The 16088-nt window shown below is 46.9% G+C and overlaps 2 protein-coding genes across 2 annotated transcripts in view; one reads left to right on the forward strand and one right to left on the reverse strand.

Annotated features, from left to right (window-relative positions):
• On the reverse strand, nt 1–1763 carry LOC121554004 (dexamethasone-induced Ras-related protein 1-like). The gene is made up of 2 exons (XM_041867433.2): nt 1071–1763; nt 1–680 (listed from the first exon to the last, which is right to left on the reverse strand). The coding sequence occupies exons 1-2, from the start codon at nt 1711–1713 to the stop codon at nt 142–144; spliced, it is 1182 nt and encodes a 393-aa protein (XP_041723367.1). The 5' UTR covers nt 1714–1763; the 3' UTR covers nt 1–141.
• Nucleotides 1764–6914: 5151 nt separating this feature from the next.
• Nucleotides 6915–16088, forward strand: part of LOC123484185 (MYCBP-associated protein-like) — a 12929-nt gene continuing 3755 nt past the window's right edge. Inside the window, 8 exon segments of the mRNA XM_045214223.1 lie at nt 6915–7234; nt 10859–10983; nt 11377–11539; nt 12259–12365; nt 12721–12895; nt 13406–13521; nt 13595–13745; nt 13870–13988. Coding sequence (XP_045070158.1) covers nt 7165–7234; nt 10859–10983; nt 11377–11539; nt 12259–12365; nt 12721–12895; nt 13406–13521; nt 13595–13745; nt 13870–13988 — 1026 coding nt within the window. The 5' untranslated portion in view covers nt 6915–7164.

The raw sequence follows: 16088 nt of genomic DNA on the forward strand, positions 1-16088 counted from the left end.
ATAGTGTTCAAGTCCCTGGTGCAGATACTATTCACAGTCATATCTACATTTAGCAGAATGCATTTTGTGGAAATCAAACATTATTATTTTTCCTCGCTCCAGATACCGTTATAAACCAGTCCTGTCTGTCTTTGGCTTCCTTCACTGAATCTGACACTTCTCCAGCGGCTTGCCCGGCTTCCGTGCGGAGTTGGGGCCGAGGACTTGCCGGAGATCAGTGCTGAAACTCGGCCGTCGAGCCAGCGGATACAGCGCCCCACACGGAGCCTCACCACTGGGCGCCGGGCTCCCTCTCCCGGCCACTCTGCCCTCCTTCAGCGCCTGGTACGACCGAATCGAGACTTTACGGTGCTGCGACGGACCAGTTTCAGTTGGCAACCCGCCCCGTTTAGCCAGAGCCTCGAATACCTCCTCTAGATTAGTGCGGTCTTTGGCTGAGGTCTCGAAGTAGGCGCAGTCCTCACCGAGTGCTCGGAGCACCTCTGCCCGGGAAAGTTTTCTCTCCGCTGGGGACAGGTCCACCTTGTTAGCGCAGACCACCGTGGGGACCCGTGCGCTCTGGCCCGGCCCGGTGGGCTTCAGGAGCTTGGTCTTGGCCGTGAGGATCTCAGCGCGCAGGGCACACACCTCCTCGAAAGAGCTCCGGTCGTCCAGGGTGAAGACCAGAAGGAATATGTCACCTACAGAACACAGGAGACAGAAATATTATAGCCTCTTATAGCCTGCATTTTTATTATAGCCTACATTTTCATATTCTCATTAGCAATTTGAACTGAAGTTCCTTCTGGGATAAATATTGTATTATGTTATTTTTGATTATATTCTATATGCTATTCTATCCATAACTTATACGTCCATATACACATATTTATAATCTCTCTCATCATTTATAAAGCAAGCATGTCCACTTTTACGCACACCACATCTAAGCGAAGAGAGAGGCTGATTCAAATGCATCCATTTACATCTTTAACACCGCAATAAAAAAAACTATTGAGGCACCTCCAGCCCGCTCCAACATATAGAGCATGATAAGGACTCCCGTTATAGCCTAAATTCCCGTTACTCACCCGTTAGTATGGAGAGCCTGCGTTTCGCCGGGAAGCTCCTCTCTCCTGAGGCGTCCAGCACGTCGATCTGATACGTCTCCCCGCGGATGTGGAACATTTTCCGGAGGAAATCCTCAGAGGTCGGTTGGTACTCCTCCGCGAAGCCGTCCCAGAGGTACCGCCGCAGGATTGAAGTCTTGCCCACCCGGGGCGCACCCAGAACCACGATGCGCCTGCAGTTCTGCGGCTTGGTGGAGCTCAGCGGGTCCTGCCGAGAGTCCTGGCCGAACCTCGGGTCGTCCTCGCCGAGCTGACGGAGCCGGATTTGACCCTGGAGAACCAGAGCAGAGAGCTGGTCCAGTGGGGACCTCTTGCAGGAGTGGCCGTCGGATGGAGGTGGAAGCCAGCTAGCTGTGCTTGGGGACCGCACCACCCTCCCCTTCTTTTCCTGGTGCTTCCACTGAGACGTGGCCATTTTGAGGTGCTGGGTCGCGTTTTTGTATGCCAGCAGGACCTTGGAGGAGCCGAGGCACAGGGCTCTGGTCCCGGGGAACTGAGAAGGTTCAGCCCGCTGATGAGCGACGGGCATGGTGGTTGTGGTGGTCGGTGAGCTAGTGGAGGGGTTACCTTTCACCTCCATAATGTTGTCTCTCTTGAGTTTCATGTGAAATGTAGCCTATAATAGCATGTAAGGCAGTGTGGATGTCTGGATGGATCCCGTAATGTTACAACCTTTGAGGTTTGGACACTACATGCGGTCCTCGTGACACCTGTGGGTTTGCGCACCGTCTAGTCTGCGTGGTACAGAAACAGATGTCGTTTGGTGGTGTTTTTATACGGATGCATGCGCCTGGCTCGTTCGCGTCACACAGCAGGGGTTATCTGCTCGTCTTTCCCAACCGCTAGTTGCCAGAGCTGCTGATTGACAGAAGCGGAGAGATTGTTATGTTCTCCGTGAGAACACCACGTTTTCGCTAATTCTGGAACAATGGAAGCCGCCAGTTCTACTGCAAAGTGCTCGGCCAAGACAAGCACTCTGGGGGGTTTTGCGCACATTGTGGTGTTTGGATAAATTGAGGCTATGGGAGATTTTGCTGATCTGGTGTTTCTAAATCAACATCAACATACAAAGAAGGCATACATATTTTTTTACCAACTGCTGGTACACCGTGACACATCTGGCCCATAGCCTAAAATATACCAAATATTTTTTTGTATGAGCAAAAATAAACCTAGGCCTACTCATTATTGGCCAGATCTGTGTCATTTTCTTTCCTTTTCATTTAAATATTGTGATGAAATAGTCCAACAATAAAGGCCTAATCTATTGAGGAACAAAACATGAGAGCACCATCAACATGTGTGTATATATATATATATATATATATATATATATATATATATATATATATATATATATATATATACAGTACCAGTCAAAAGTTTTGACACACCTACTCATTCCAGGGTTTTTCTTTATTTTTACTATTTTCTACATTGTAGAATAATAGTGAAGACATCAAAACTCTGAAATAACACATATAAAATCATGCAGAAACCAAAAAAGTGTTAAACAATTCAAAATATAGTTTATATTTGAGATTCTTCAAATAGCCACCCTTGGCCTTGATGACAGCTTTGCACACTCTTGGCATTCTCTTAACCAGCTTCACCTGGAATGCTTTTCCAACAGTCTTGAAGGAGTTCCCACATATGCTGAGCACTTGTTGGCTGCTTTTCCTTCACTCTGCGGTCCGACTCATCCCACACCATCTCCATTGGGTTGAGGTCGGGGGATTGTGGAGGCCAGGTCATCTGATGCAGCACTCCATCACTCTCCTTCTTGGTAAAATAGCCCTTACACAGCCTGGAGGTGTGTTGGGTCATTGTCCTGTTGAAAAACAAATGATAGTCCCACAAAGCCCAAACTAGATGGGATGTCGTATCGCTGCAGAATGCTGTGGTAGCCATGCTGGTTAAGCGTGCCTTGAATTCTAAATAAATCACAGACAGTGTCACTAGAAAAGCACCCCCACACCATCACACCTCCTTCTCCATGCTTTACGGTGGGAACTACACCGTGTCTCACAAAGACATGGCGGTTGGAACCAAAAATAATATGGACTTGGTCTTTTACCAAATAGGACTATCTTCTGTATACCCCCCTATCTTGTCACAACACAACTGATTGGCTCAAACGCATTAAGAAGGAAATAAATTCCACAAATTAACTTTTAAGAAGACACACCTGTTAATTGAAATGCATTCCAGGTGACTACCTCATGAAGCTGGTTGAGAGAATGCCAAGAGTGTGCAAAACTGTCATCAAGGCAAAGAATCTCAAATATAAAATATATATTGATATGTTTAACACTTTTTTTGGTTACTACATGATTCCATATATATTCTACAATGTAGAATATAGTAAAAATAAAGAAAAACCCTTGAATGAGTAGGTGTGTCCAAACTTTTGACTGGTACTGTATATATACAGTGGGGAAAAAAAGTATTTAGTCAGCCACCAATTGTGCAAGTTCTCCCACTTAAAAAGATGAGAGAGGCCTGTAATTTTCATCATAGGTACACGTCAACTATGACAGACAAAATGAGAAAAAAAATCCAGAAAATCACATTGTAGGATTTTTAATGAATTTATTGGCATATGATGGTGGAAAATAAGTATTTGGTCAATAACAAAAGTTTCTCAATACTTTGTTATATACCCTTTGTTGGCAATGACACAGGTCAAACGTTTTCTGTAAGTCTTCACAAGGTTTTCACACACTGTTGCTGGTATTTTGGCCCATTCCTCCATGCAGATCTCCTCTAGAGCAGTGATGTTTTGGGGCTGTCGCTGGGCAACACAGACTTTCAACTCCCTACAAAGATTTTCTATGGGGTTGAGATCTGGAGACTGGCTAGGCCACTCCAGGACCTTGAAATGCTTCTTACAAAGCCACTCCTTCGTTGCCCGGGCGGTGTGTTTGGGATCATTGTCATGCTGAAAGACCCAGCCACGTTTAATCTTCAATGCCCTTGCTGATGGAAGGAGGGTTTCACTCAAAATCTCACGATACATGGCCCCATTCATTCTTTTCCTTTACACGGATCAGTCGTCCTGGTCCCTTTGCAGAAAAACAGCCCCAAAGCATGATGTTTCCAACCCCATGCTTCACAGTAGGTATGGTGTTCTTTGGATGCAACTCAGCATTCTTTGTCCTCCAAACATGACGAGTTGAGTTTTTACCAAAAAGTTATATTTTGGTTTCATCTGACCATATGACATTCTCCCAATCCTCTTCTGGATCATCCAAATGCACTTCAGACGGGCCTGGACATGTACTGGCTTAAGCAGGGGGACACGTCTCGCACTGCAGGATTTGAGTCCCTGGCGGCGTAGTGTGTTACTGATGGTTGGCTTTGTTACTTTGGTCCCAGCTCTCTGCAGGTCATTCACTAGGTCCCCCCCGTGTGGTTCTGGGATTTTTGCTCACCGTTCTTGTGATCATTTTGACCCCACGGGGTGAGATCTTGCGTGGAGCCCCAGATCGAGGGAGATTATCAGTGGTCTTGTATGTCTTCCATTTCCTAATAATTGCTCCCACAGTTGATTTCTTCAAACCAAGCTGCTTACCTATTGCAGATTCAGTCTTCCCAGCCTGGTGCAGGTCTACAATTTTGTTTTTGGTGTCCTTTGACAGCTCTTTGGTATTGGCCATTGTGAAGTTTGGAGTGTGACTGTTTGAGGTTGTGGACAGGTGTATTTTATACTGATAACAAGTTCAAACAGGTGCCATTAATACAGGTAACGAGTGGAGGACAGAGGAGCCTCTGAAAGAAGAAGTTACAGGTCTGTGAGAGCCAGATATCTTGCTTGTTTGTAGGTGACCAAATACTTATTTTCCACCATAATTTGCAAATAAATTCATAAAAAATCCTACAATGGGATTTTCTGGATTTTTTTTCCTCAATTTGTCTGTCATAGTTGACGTGTACCTATGATGAAAATTACAGGCCTCTCTCATCTTTTTAAGTGGGAGAACTTGCACATTTGGTGGCTGACTAAATACTTTTTTTCCCCACTGTATACACTGCTCAAATAAATACAGGGAACACTTAAACAACACAATGTAACTCCAAGTCAATCACACTTCTGTGAAATCAAACTGTCCACTTAGGAAGCAACACTGATTGACAATACATTTCACATGCTGTTGTGCAAATGGAATAGACAACAGGTGGAAATTATAGGCAATTAGCAAGACACCCCCAATAAAGGACTGGTTTTGCAGGTGGTGACCACAGACCACTTCTCAGTTCCTATGCTTCCTGGCTGATGTTTTGGTCACTTTTGAATGCTGGCAGCGCTTTCACTCTAGTGGTAGCATGAGACGGAGTCTACAACCCACACAAGTGGCTCAGGTAGTGCAGCTCATCCAGGATGGCACATCAATGCGAGCTGTGGCAAGAAGGTTTGCTGTGTCTGTCAGCGTAGTGTCCAGAGCATGGAGGCGCTACCAGGAGACAGGCCAGTACATCAGGAGACGTGGAGGAGGCCGTAGGAGGGCAACAACCCAGCAGCAGGACTGCTACCTCCGCCTTTGTGCAAGGAGGAGCAAGAGGAGCACTGCCAGAGCCCCTGCAAAATGACCTCCAGCAGGCCACAAATGTGCATGTGTCTGCTCAAACGGTCAGAAACAGACTCCATGAGGGTGGTATGAGGGCCCGACGTCCACAGGTGGGGGTTGTGCTTACAGCCCAACACCGTGCAGGACATTTGGCATTTGCCAGAGAACACCAAGATTGGCAAATTCGCCACTGGCGCCCTGTGCTCTTCACAGATGAAAGCAGGTTCACACTGAGCACATGTGACAGACGTGACAGAGCCTGGAGACGCCGTGGAGAACGTTCTGCTGCCTGCAACATCCTCCAGCATGACCGGTTTGGCGGTGGGTCAGTCATGGTGTGGGGTGGCATTTCTTTGGGGGCCGCACAGCCCTCCATGTGCTCGCCAGAGGTAGCCTGACTGCCATTAGGTACCGAGATGAGATCCTCAGACCCCTTGTGAGACCATATGCTGGTGCGGTTGGCCCTGGGTTCCTCCTAATGCAAGACAATGCTAGACCTCATGTGGCTGGAGTGTGTCAGCAGTTCCTGCAAGAGGAAGGCATTGATGCTATGGACTGGCCCGCCCGTTCCCCAGACCTGAATCCAATTGAGCACATCTGGGACATCATGTCTCGCTCCATCCACCAACGCCACGTTGCACCACAGACTGTCCAGGAGTTGGCGGATGCTTTAGTCCAGGTCTGGGAGGAGATCCCTCAGGAGACCATCCGCCACCTCATCAGGAGCATGCCCAGGCGTTGTAGGGAGGTCATACAGGCACGTGGAGGCCACACACACTACTGAGCCTCATTTTGACTTGTTTTAAGGACATTATATCAAAGTTGGATCAGCCTGTAGTGTGGTTTTACACTTTAAATTTGAGGGTGACTCCAAATCCAGACCTCCATGGGTTGATCAATTTGATTTCCATTGATAATTTTTGTGTGATTTTGTTGTCAGCACATTCAACTATGTAAAGAAAAAAGTATTTAATAAGATTATGTCATTCATTCAGATCTAGGATGTGTTATTTTAGTGTTCCTTTAATTTTTTTGAGCAGTGTGTATATATGAGCATCACCAAAGTGCCATAGTTGCAATTTTATAAAAAATATTATTTGTTACTTTATGCTGCCTACTGCCTAAAATTAGGCTTGTTTATTTTTTCTACGAGGGAAATTCTCATTCGGCGCTGTTGGATTTGACTGTTGTCCGACAGAAAGACAGCATCCCTTTAACTGCAACCAAGCGTCCGTTGCCATGGGTACAGCGAGGCAGCAGAGAGAAAGGGGCACGAGTGTCAAGGCTAGATAGGTGCTAGCTATCAAAAGTTTACTCAACGACGAAGTTGCTTTTGTATACATTTTATAAATGTCACTATTTAGGGATAATTGTAGCTTTCTTGTTTCCCTGTGTGACTATAGCTAAAACGACTTGCTCAGCTGCCGAGTTGACTAGCTAGCTAGACTACAACTAACTACCTTAGCTAGCCTGAGCTAAGCATTGAAATGGCAAGTCTGAGCAAATCCACTGCTGGCAAAACTCCCAAAAAGGAGGCGAGACCCCGGACCCCGCCAGGTATGTAGAATATAGCTCGCTAACATAGCCGTTATACTATTAGCTAGCTAACTAATCACATACACACCTAACATTATCCTCCTGATATGGGTGAGAAGAATGTAGCAGGGCAGGTAGATGGTCATGACTCAGATCGTTGTAACTATTCCCCATGTCGTTGCTGTAAATAAGAATTTGTTCTCAACTCAAGTCAACTTACCTGGTAAAATAAGGGATAAATAAAAAATAAAAGAGAGAGAGAGGAAGAAGAGAGATAGGAAGAAGACCACCAAGGACACAGTGACATCTAATTTCCTGTATTTACTTTGTGAAAGAGACATTGGAGGCATAGGGGTGTATTTGTTTACGTGGGGCTCTGGTGTTGTGTGTGTGTGTGCATACAGTGGCTTGCAAAAGTATTCACCCCCCTTGGCATTTTTCCTATTTTGTTGCCTTACAACCTGGAATTAAAATAGATTTTTGGGGGGGTTTGTATCATTTGATTTACACAACATGCCTACCACTTTGAAGATGCAAAATATTTTTAATTGTGAAACAAACAAGAAATAAGACAAGAAAACTGAAAACTTTAGCGTGCAAAACTATTCACCCCCCCAAAGTCAATACTTTGTAGAGTCACCTTTTGCAGCAATTACAGCTGCAAATCTCTTGGGGTATGTCTCTATAAGCTTGGCACATCTAGCCACTGGGATTTTTGCCCATTCTTCAAGGCAAAACTGCTCCAGGTCCTTCAAGTTGGATGGGTTCCGCTGGTGTACAGCAATCTTTAAGTCATACCACAGATTCTCAATTGGATTGAGGTCTGGGCTTTGACTAGGCCATTCCAAGACGTTTGAATGTTTCCCCTTAAACCACTCAAGTGTTTGCTTTAGTAGTATGCTTAGGGTCATTGTCCTGCTGGAAGGTGAACCTCCGTCCCAGTCTGCAATCTCTGGAAGACTGAAACAGGTTTCCATCAAGAATTTCCCCTGTATTTAGCGCCATCCATCATTCCTTCAATTCTGACCGGTTTCCCAGTCCCTGCCGATGAAAAACATCCCCACAGCATGATGCTGCCACCACCATGCTTCACTCTGGGGATGGTGTTCTCGGGGTGATGAGAGGTGTTGGGTTTGCGCCAGACACAGCGTTTTCCTTGATGGCCAAAAAGCTCAATTTTAGTCTCATCTGACCAGAGTACCTCCTTCCATATGTTTGGGGAGTCTCCCACATGCCTTTTGGCGAACACCAAACGTGTTTGCTTATTTTGTTCTTTAAGCAACAGCTTTTTTCTGGCCACTCTTCCGTAATGCCCAGCTCTGTGGAGTGTACGGCTTAAAGTGGTCCTATGGACAAATACTCCAATCTCCGCTGTGGAGGTTTGCAGCTCCTTCAGGGTTATCTTTGGTCTCTTTGTTGCCTCTCTGATTAATGCCCTCCTTGCCTGGTCTGTGAGTTTTGGTGGGCGGCCCTCTCTTGGCAGGTTTGTTGTGGTGCCATATTCTTTCCATTTTTGAATAATGGATTCAATGGTGCTCCGTGGGATGTTCAAAGTTTCTGATATTTTTTTATAACCCAACCCTGATCTGTACTTCTCCACAACTTTGTCCCTGACCTGTTTGGAGAGCTCCTTGGTCTTCATGGTGCCGCTTGCTTGCTGGTGCCCCTTGCTTAGTGGTGTTGCAGACTCTGGGGCCTTTCAGAACAGGTGTATATATACTGAGATCATGTGACACTTAGATTGCACACAGGTGGACTTTATTTAACTAATTATGTGACTTCTGAAGGTAATTGGATGCACCAGATCTTATTTAGAGGCTTCATAGCAAAGGGGGCGAATACATATGCACTCACCAAATGCACTCACCACTCAATAACTTTTCCGTTATTTTTTTGTTGTGGAATTTATTGAAACAAGCAATTTTTTTTCATTTCACTTCACCAATTTGGACTATTTTGTGTATGTCCATTACATGGAATCCAAATAAAAATCCATTTAAATTACAGGTTGTAATGCAACAAAATAGGAAAAACGCCAAGGGGGATGAATACTTTTGCAAGGCATTGTATCTGTGTGTGTGTGTGTTTGTTTTTGCGTGAACGCTGGTGTGTGTGTGTGTGCATAAACAGGAAACAGTCACAAAAGAGAGTGCATGTGGAGCCTCAGTGTCCCCGTTCCCTTCCATTGTGTGCCAAGGTCACCCAGTATGAGGGAGGAGACTCCTGCAGCTTTTATTTGATCACATCTAAGGCCTTCTCTTATTCTCAGCAATGTGCTACTCTCATCTGACACATAATGTACTGAGCCTCAGAACAGGTGGCAGGGTGGGGGGGAGAAAAGGTAGAAAAGGATAGAAAAGCAAAAGATGAGCGGTGGGTTGTGTGGTGGTCATGGTAACCAGGGACAGACTCAAAAGATAAGCGGTGGGTTGTGTGGTCGTCATGGTAACCAGGGACAGACTCAAAAGATGAGCGGTGGGTTGTGTGGTGGTCATGGTAACCAGGGACAGACTCAAGAGATGAGCGTTGGGTTGTGTGGTGGTCATGGTAACCAGGGACAGACTCAAAAGATAAGCGGTGGGTTGTGTGGTCATCATGGTAACCAGGGACAGACTCAAAAGATGAGCGGTGGGTTGTGTGGTGGTCATGGTAACCAGGGACAGACTCAAAAGATGAGCGTTGGGTTGTGTGGTGGTCATGGTAACCAGGGACAGACTCAAAAGATGAGCGGTGGGTTGTGTGGTGGGCATGGTAACCAGGGACAGACTCAAAAGATGAGCGGTGGGTTGTGTGGTGGTCATGGTAACCAGGGACAGACTCAAAAGATGAGCGTTGGGTTGTGTGGTGGTCATGGTAACCAGGGACAGACTCAAAAGATGAGCGGTGGGTTGTGTGGTGGGCATGGTAACCAGGGACAGACTCAAAAGATGAGCGGTGGGTTGTGTGGTGGGCATGGTAACCAGGGACAGACTCAAAAGATGAGCGGTGGGCTGTGTGGTGGTCATGGTAACCAGGAACAGACTATGTTGCAATTGGAGCGCTGAGGACGAACATAATTGCATAACTCTGTGTGTGTGTGTGTGTGTGTGTAGGGTGTAGTGTGTGTGTAGTGTGTGTGTGTGTGTGTGTGTGTGTATGAATATTCTGCTCCATTCTTTCTCTCATGGTCAGGAGGTCAGTGAGTGATGTAACAATAGCCCTGCTAGCAGCAAATCATCGTCTACGTTCAGATGTAGCCTGGAGTAAAGTCTGATGCTGTTGGTTCAGTAGGAGGCTGTGTGTGTCGTCACTGGGAACATGTGCTTTTCCCCATATGAGTGCAAGCCAAAACAAATACATTCAGAGAAGGGAAAAATGTGTATATTATTCAGTATTTGTGATTGGAATGGAATTTGGATTGTCATGGAACAGTTTCTCCTCTCCTCTCCTCTCCTCTCCTCTCCTCTCCTCTCCTCTCCTCTCCTCTCCTCTCCTCTCCTCTCCTCTCTCCTCTCCTCTCCTCTCCTCCTCTCCTCCCTCCCCTCCCCTCCCTCCCCTCCCCCCTCTCCTCTCCTCTCCTCTCCTCTCCTCTCCTCTCCTCTCCTCTCCTCTCCTCTCCTCTCCTCTCCTCTCCTCTCCTCTCCTCTCCTCTCCTCTCCTCTCCAGAGAAGAAACATCTGAAAGTGTCAGAGGATTTCTCATCATGTCTGAGTGAAGAGCAGCCTCAGAGCCCCACTCTTAAAGGAGAGGACATCCAGGCCCTGGCCATCAGACCTGAGGACCTGGAGAAGGTGTGTGTGCGCATGTGTACATAATGTGTATGTGTGTGTGTGTGTGTGTGTGCGTGCATGTGTACATAATGTGTGTGTGTGTGTGCGTGCATGTGTACATAATGTGTGTGTGTGTGTGTGTATGTGTGTGTATGTGTGTGTGTGTGTGTGTGTGTGTGTGTGTGTGTGTGTGTGTGTGTGCATGTGTGCATAATATGTGTGCCGGGGGAGCAGTTGATGTTGGAGATGAACTGCCATGCCCTAGGCAGAACGGTTGATTTTTCCACCTTGCGGTTCGAATAAGCAACCTTTCAGTTACTGTCCCAACGCTCTAACCGCTAGGTCACCTGCTGCCCTTGTGTGTGTGTGTCTGTGTGTGTGTCTGTGTGTGTGTGTGTGTGTGTATGTACAAAGTTGCGGGTGCCCCAGCCCCCTAAAGAACCCCAGAAGCCTGCAGCAGTGACCCGGGTGCTGGTGCGTAAGACACACCCACCTGATGACATCAGGAAGGGGGTGAAGGTAGCGGTGGCCCGCCCCCTGACCCAGGACACCACCACACAGCCACTGGACTACGCAGGTGAGCTGACTACAGTGCCCCTTCTGGCCAGAGGTAGGAATTGCAGGTTGGGTGTATCGCAGTTGTGGTCACCAATCCTAGTCCTGGAGAGCTACCTGGGCGTGTGGGATTCTCAAGCCCGTGATTAGTTCAATCAGGTGTGTTTTAGAGATGGGCTGGTGCAAAACCCTGCAACACGCTGTAGCCATCCAGGACCAGGTTTCTGTGACCAGTGGTGTAGACAAACAACGGGAAAGGGGCTGAGAAACGGATGTAGAAAATCCACTTGACATTTATATTCATGTAACCTAGACAGTTATCATTACTCCTCATGCTGTATAGAACTATTGGTGCTGTCAGTTATTATGTTGTGTTTCTCCGGTGGAGGCTGCTGAGGGGAGGACGGCTCATAATAATGGCTGGAATGGAGTCAATGGAATGGCATCAAACACATCAAAGATGTGGTTTCCATGTTGTTGATGCCATTCCATTGACTCCATTCCAGACATTAATATGAGCCGTTCCTCCCGTCAGCAGCCTCCGCTGGTGCTCTTCAATGTTGTATATCTACCTACTCTCCTGCCTACATAATGCTCCTGTAAGTCGCTCTGGATAAGAGCGTCTGCTAAATGACTAAAATGTAAATGTAAATAATGGTCCCCTGTGGGATAAATCAAGCATTTTGAGTTTGAATTTGAATAGCGTTTTCTCTAGTTAATGTTGTGGTGTGGTTTTGTCAGGACCGGGGGGACCTCGCTTCGACGCCCAGGGGATGGTCCTCCCCCACAGCATTCTGGGTAGTCTGGAGGACTTCAGGACAGAGATGCAGGCCAGGGGAGAGACTGAGGTGAGAGAAGATACCATTATTGAAAATTCCTTCTAACAAAAATGATGATTTTGGTTATAATGCTCTTCATTCAATGTAACAATGACAATGTTTCTCTCTCTATCCCTCTTGTCTGTCTGTCTGTCTGTCTGTCTGTCTGCCTGCCTGCCTGCCTGCCTGCCTGCCTGCCTGCCTGCCTGTCTGTCTGTCTGTCTGTCTATCTATCAATCAACACACTATCTCTCTCTCTCTCTCTCTCTCTCTCTCTCTCTCTCTCTCTCTCTCTCTCTCTCTCCCCCTCTCTCTCTCTCTCTCTCTCTCCCCCTATCTTTCCCTCCCCCGTATCTCTCTCTCCCCCCACCCCTCCTCTCTCCAGCTGGTGAGGAGGGTGCCAGCACCCCAGAGAGCTGTCCCCCAGGTGTTGGGGGGTCAGAGGGGTGCAGAGAGACCCCCTCCAGTCCCCAGGGGTCAGAGAGACGTCCAGAGCCACGCCCTGCAGCACTGGCACACACACATGACCCAGAGACGACACCAGCAGGACCTCATCTCCAGTAGGTCTACCAGAACTACAACTACCACATAAAGGACTACAACTACCATCACTGCACATATATTTGACTACAACTACCATCTCTCTCTCTCTCTCTCTCTCTCTCTCTCTCTCTCTCTCTCTCTCTCTCTCTCTCTCTCTCTCTCTCTCTCTTTATCTCTCTCTTCTCTCTCTCTCTCTCTTCTCTCTCTTCTCTCTCTCTCTCCCCCCCTCTCTCTCTCTCTCTCTCTCTCTCTCTCTCTCTCTCTCTCTCTCTCTCTCTCTCTCTCTCTCTCTCTCTCTCTCTCTCTCTCTCTCTCTCTCTCTCTCTCTCTCTCTTCCCTCTCTCTCTTCTCTCTCTCTCTCTTCCCTCTCTCTCTCTCTCTCTCTCTCTCTCTCTCTCTCTCTCTCTCTCTCTCTCTCTCTCTCTCTCTCTCTCTCTCTCTCTCTCTCTCTCTCTCTCTCTCTCTCTCTCTCTCTTTCTCTCTCTCTCTCTTCCCTCTCTCTCTCTTCCCTCTCTCTCTCTCTCTAGACCTGCTCCAGAAGCCAGTAGAGAGGCTGTTGATGAACCAGTCCAACCGTTTCAGAGAGACTCAGGAGCAGAGAGAACTGATCACCCGAGGCCTGCCAGCCATACACTCTGGACAGGTAGGAGTCACCTGGGGGCGTCTATTGCTACTCTAGCCATTTAGAACTAACCCGTGTGTGTGTGTGTTGCCAGGGTTACCGTGTAGGCAGTGAGTTCTGGAGCCTCCCCCAGAGGTTTGGTGATGAGCTGAGTGGTATCTCAGCCACCCTGACCCAGACACAGAGAGGACACCAGGAACCTGTCACACACATCGCACAGCCACACAGCATCCGCATGGAGTCAGGTAGACACACACACACACCAATGAACGCAAACCAAAAACAGACACACACACACACACATATGAATGAACGCAAACACACAGAAACTTTCTAAAAGAAAGAACCCCTCATTGTGTGTTGTTGTAGGTAATGTTCTCCCAGAGACCTGTGGTTCAGCTAGCAGGACCTGGGACCAGAGTCTCTACCTGCAGCACCGACGACATGAGCTCAGAGACGTTCTCAAAGACCTGGACTTCAACCAGCCTGTAAGACTCACACACACAGCAGACGCATGCACGGCACGGCGCCACACGACACACAGACGCACAGAATTCCATGTTTGTCCACAAGGGGATAAACATAGATGTTTTATGGTTTAGTTGAGTCATTCATTCTGAATGGTTAAGGGAAGGATTAATGTTTGCCTGAGGACCGGGACGGACTTGGAAAATGTCCTTGGATCTGGTGTGACCTGGCTGCACACACATCTACCACATGACTTTGACATCAATACGCTACGACAACTCTAAAACATTCAATACACTTAACCTCACTCCACAATACTCTCTACCTCACTCCACAATACTCTCTACCTCACTCCACAATACTCTACACCTCACTCCACAATACTCTCTACCTCACTCCACAATACTCTTTACCTCAATCCACAATACTCTTTACCTCACTCCACAATACTCTTTACCTAACTCCACAATATTCGTTACCTCACTCCACAATACTCTACCTCACTCCACAATGCTCTTTACCTCACTCCACAATACTCTTTACCTCACTCTGCAATACTCTCTACATCACTCCACAATACTCTTTACCTCACTCCACAATACTTGTTACCTCACTCCACAATACTCTTTACCTCACTCCACAATAATATTTACCTCACTCCACAATACTCTTTACCTCACTCCACAATACTCTACCTCACTCCACAATACTCTTTACCTCACTCCACAATGCTCTTTACCTCACTCCGCAATACTCTTTACCTCACTCCACAATACTCTTTACCTCACTCCACAATACTCTCTACATCACTCCACAATACTCTTTACCTCACTCCACAATACTATTTACCTCACTCCACAATACTCTACCTCACTCCACAATGCTCTTTACCTCACTCCATAATACTCTTTACCTCACTCCACAATACTCTTTACCTCACTCCACAATGCTCTTTACCTCACTCCACAATACTCTTTACCTCACTCCACAATGCTCTTTACCTCACTCCACAATACTCTTTACCTCACTCCACAATACTCTTTACCTCACTCCACAATACTCCTGCTAGCTGAATACTTTTAGCCTCACTCTAAATACAGTGTTAATGTATTTCCACTTCAAAGACCTTCCAACACCTACACACCACTAAATAGCCTACTGTAACCACTCCACCTCCTCCACAACCCTCCATACCCCAACCCCCCCCCCAACCCCCCATCCCCCCGTTCCCGTCCCTGTTCCCTCCCCGCTCAGGGTGAGCTGGCCCTGGCTATGAGTCCTGGCCGGCTGCCCTACCTCTGGATGTCCTGAATGAGTTTAATGACAGTGTACCAGTTAACAGAGAGAGGCACACTGTGTGTCTGATGTGGATGTCCTGTACACTCCTGGTCCATTCAGAACAACACACACAAAACTTTAACGTACGGTTAATGGAGCGTGTAGCCAGTGACTGCCCTGACGTAGAGCGCCAGTGTTCAGGTCTGGTGGGTTAGAACCCCAGGGGACATGACCAGCCCTGTTCTGCTGTTCTAGAACATAACAATAACCCTATCACTGAGACAGTCCTGTTCTCCAACATAACAATAACCCTATCACTGGGACAGTCCTGTTCTCCAACAGAACAATAACCCTATCACTGGGACAGTCCTGTTCTATAACATAACAATAACCCTATCACTGAGACAGTCCTGTTCTAGAACAGAACAATAACCCTATCACTGGGACAGTCCTGTTCTATAACATAACAATAACCCTATCACTGGGACAGTCCTGTTCTATAACATAACAATAACCCTATCACTGAGACAGTCCTGTTCTCCAACATAACAATAACCCTATCACTGAGACAGTCCTGTTCTATAACATAACAATAACCCTATCACTGAGACAGTCCTGTTCTATAACATAACAATAACCCTATCACTGAGACAGTCCTGTTCTATAACATAACAATAACCCTATCACTGAGACAGTCCTGTTCTCCAACATAACAATAACCCTATCACTGAGACAGTCCTGTTCTCCAACATAACAATAACCCTATCACTGGGACAGTCCTGTTCTATAACATAACAATAACCCTATCACTGGGACAGTCCTGTTCTATAACATAACAATAA

Source organism: Coregonus clupeaformis, unplaced genomic scaffold (genome assembly GCF_020615455.1).
Source record: "Coregonus clupeaformis isolate EN_2021a unplaced genomic scaffold, ASM2061545v1 scaf0217, whole genome shotgun sequence".
In the NCBI taxonomy this organism is placed as follows: domain Eukaryota; kingdom Metazoa; phylum Chordata; class Actinopteri; order Salmoniformes; family Salmonidae; genus Coregonus; species Coregonus clupeaformis.

Bases quoted from the DNA above. Each gene is read 5' to 3' on its own strand.
- LOC121554004 (XM_041867433.2), bottom strand. From the start codon at position 1,713: ATGAAACTCAAGAGAGACAACATTATGGAGGTGAAAGGTAACCCCTCC. The intron at 681-1,070 runs GTGAGTAACGGG...TGTGTTCTGTAG, and splicing joins CAGGCTCTCCATACTAACGG to GTGACATATTCCTTCTGGTC.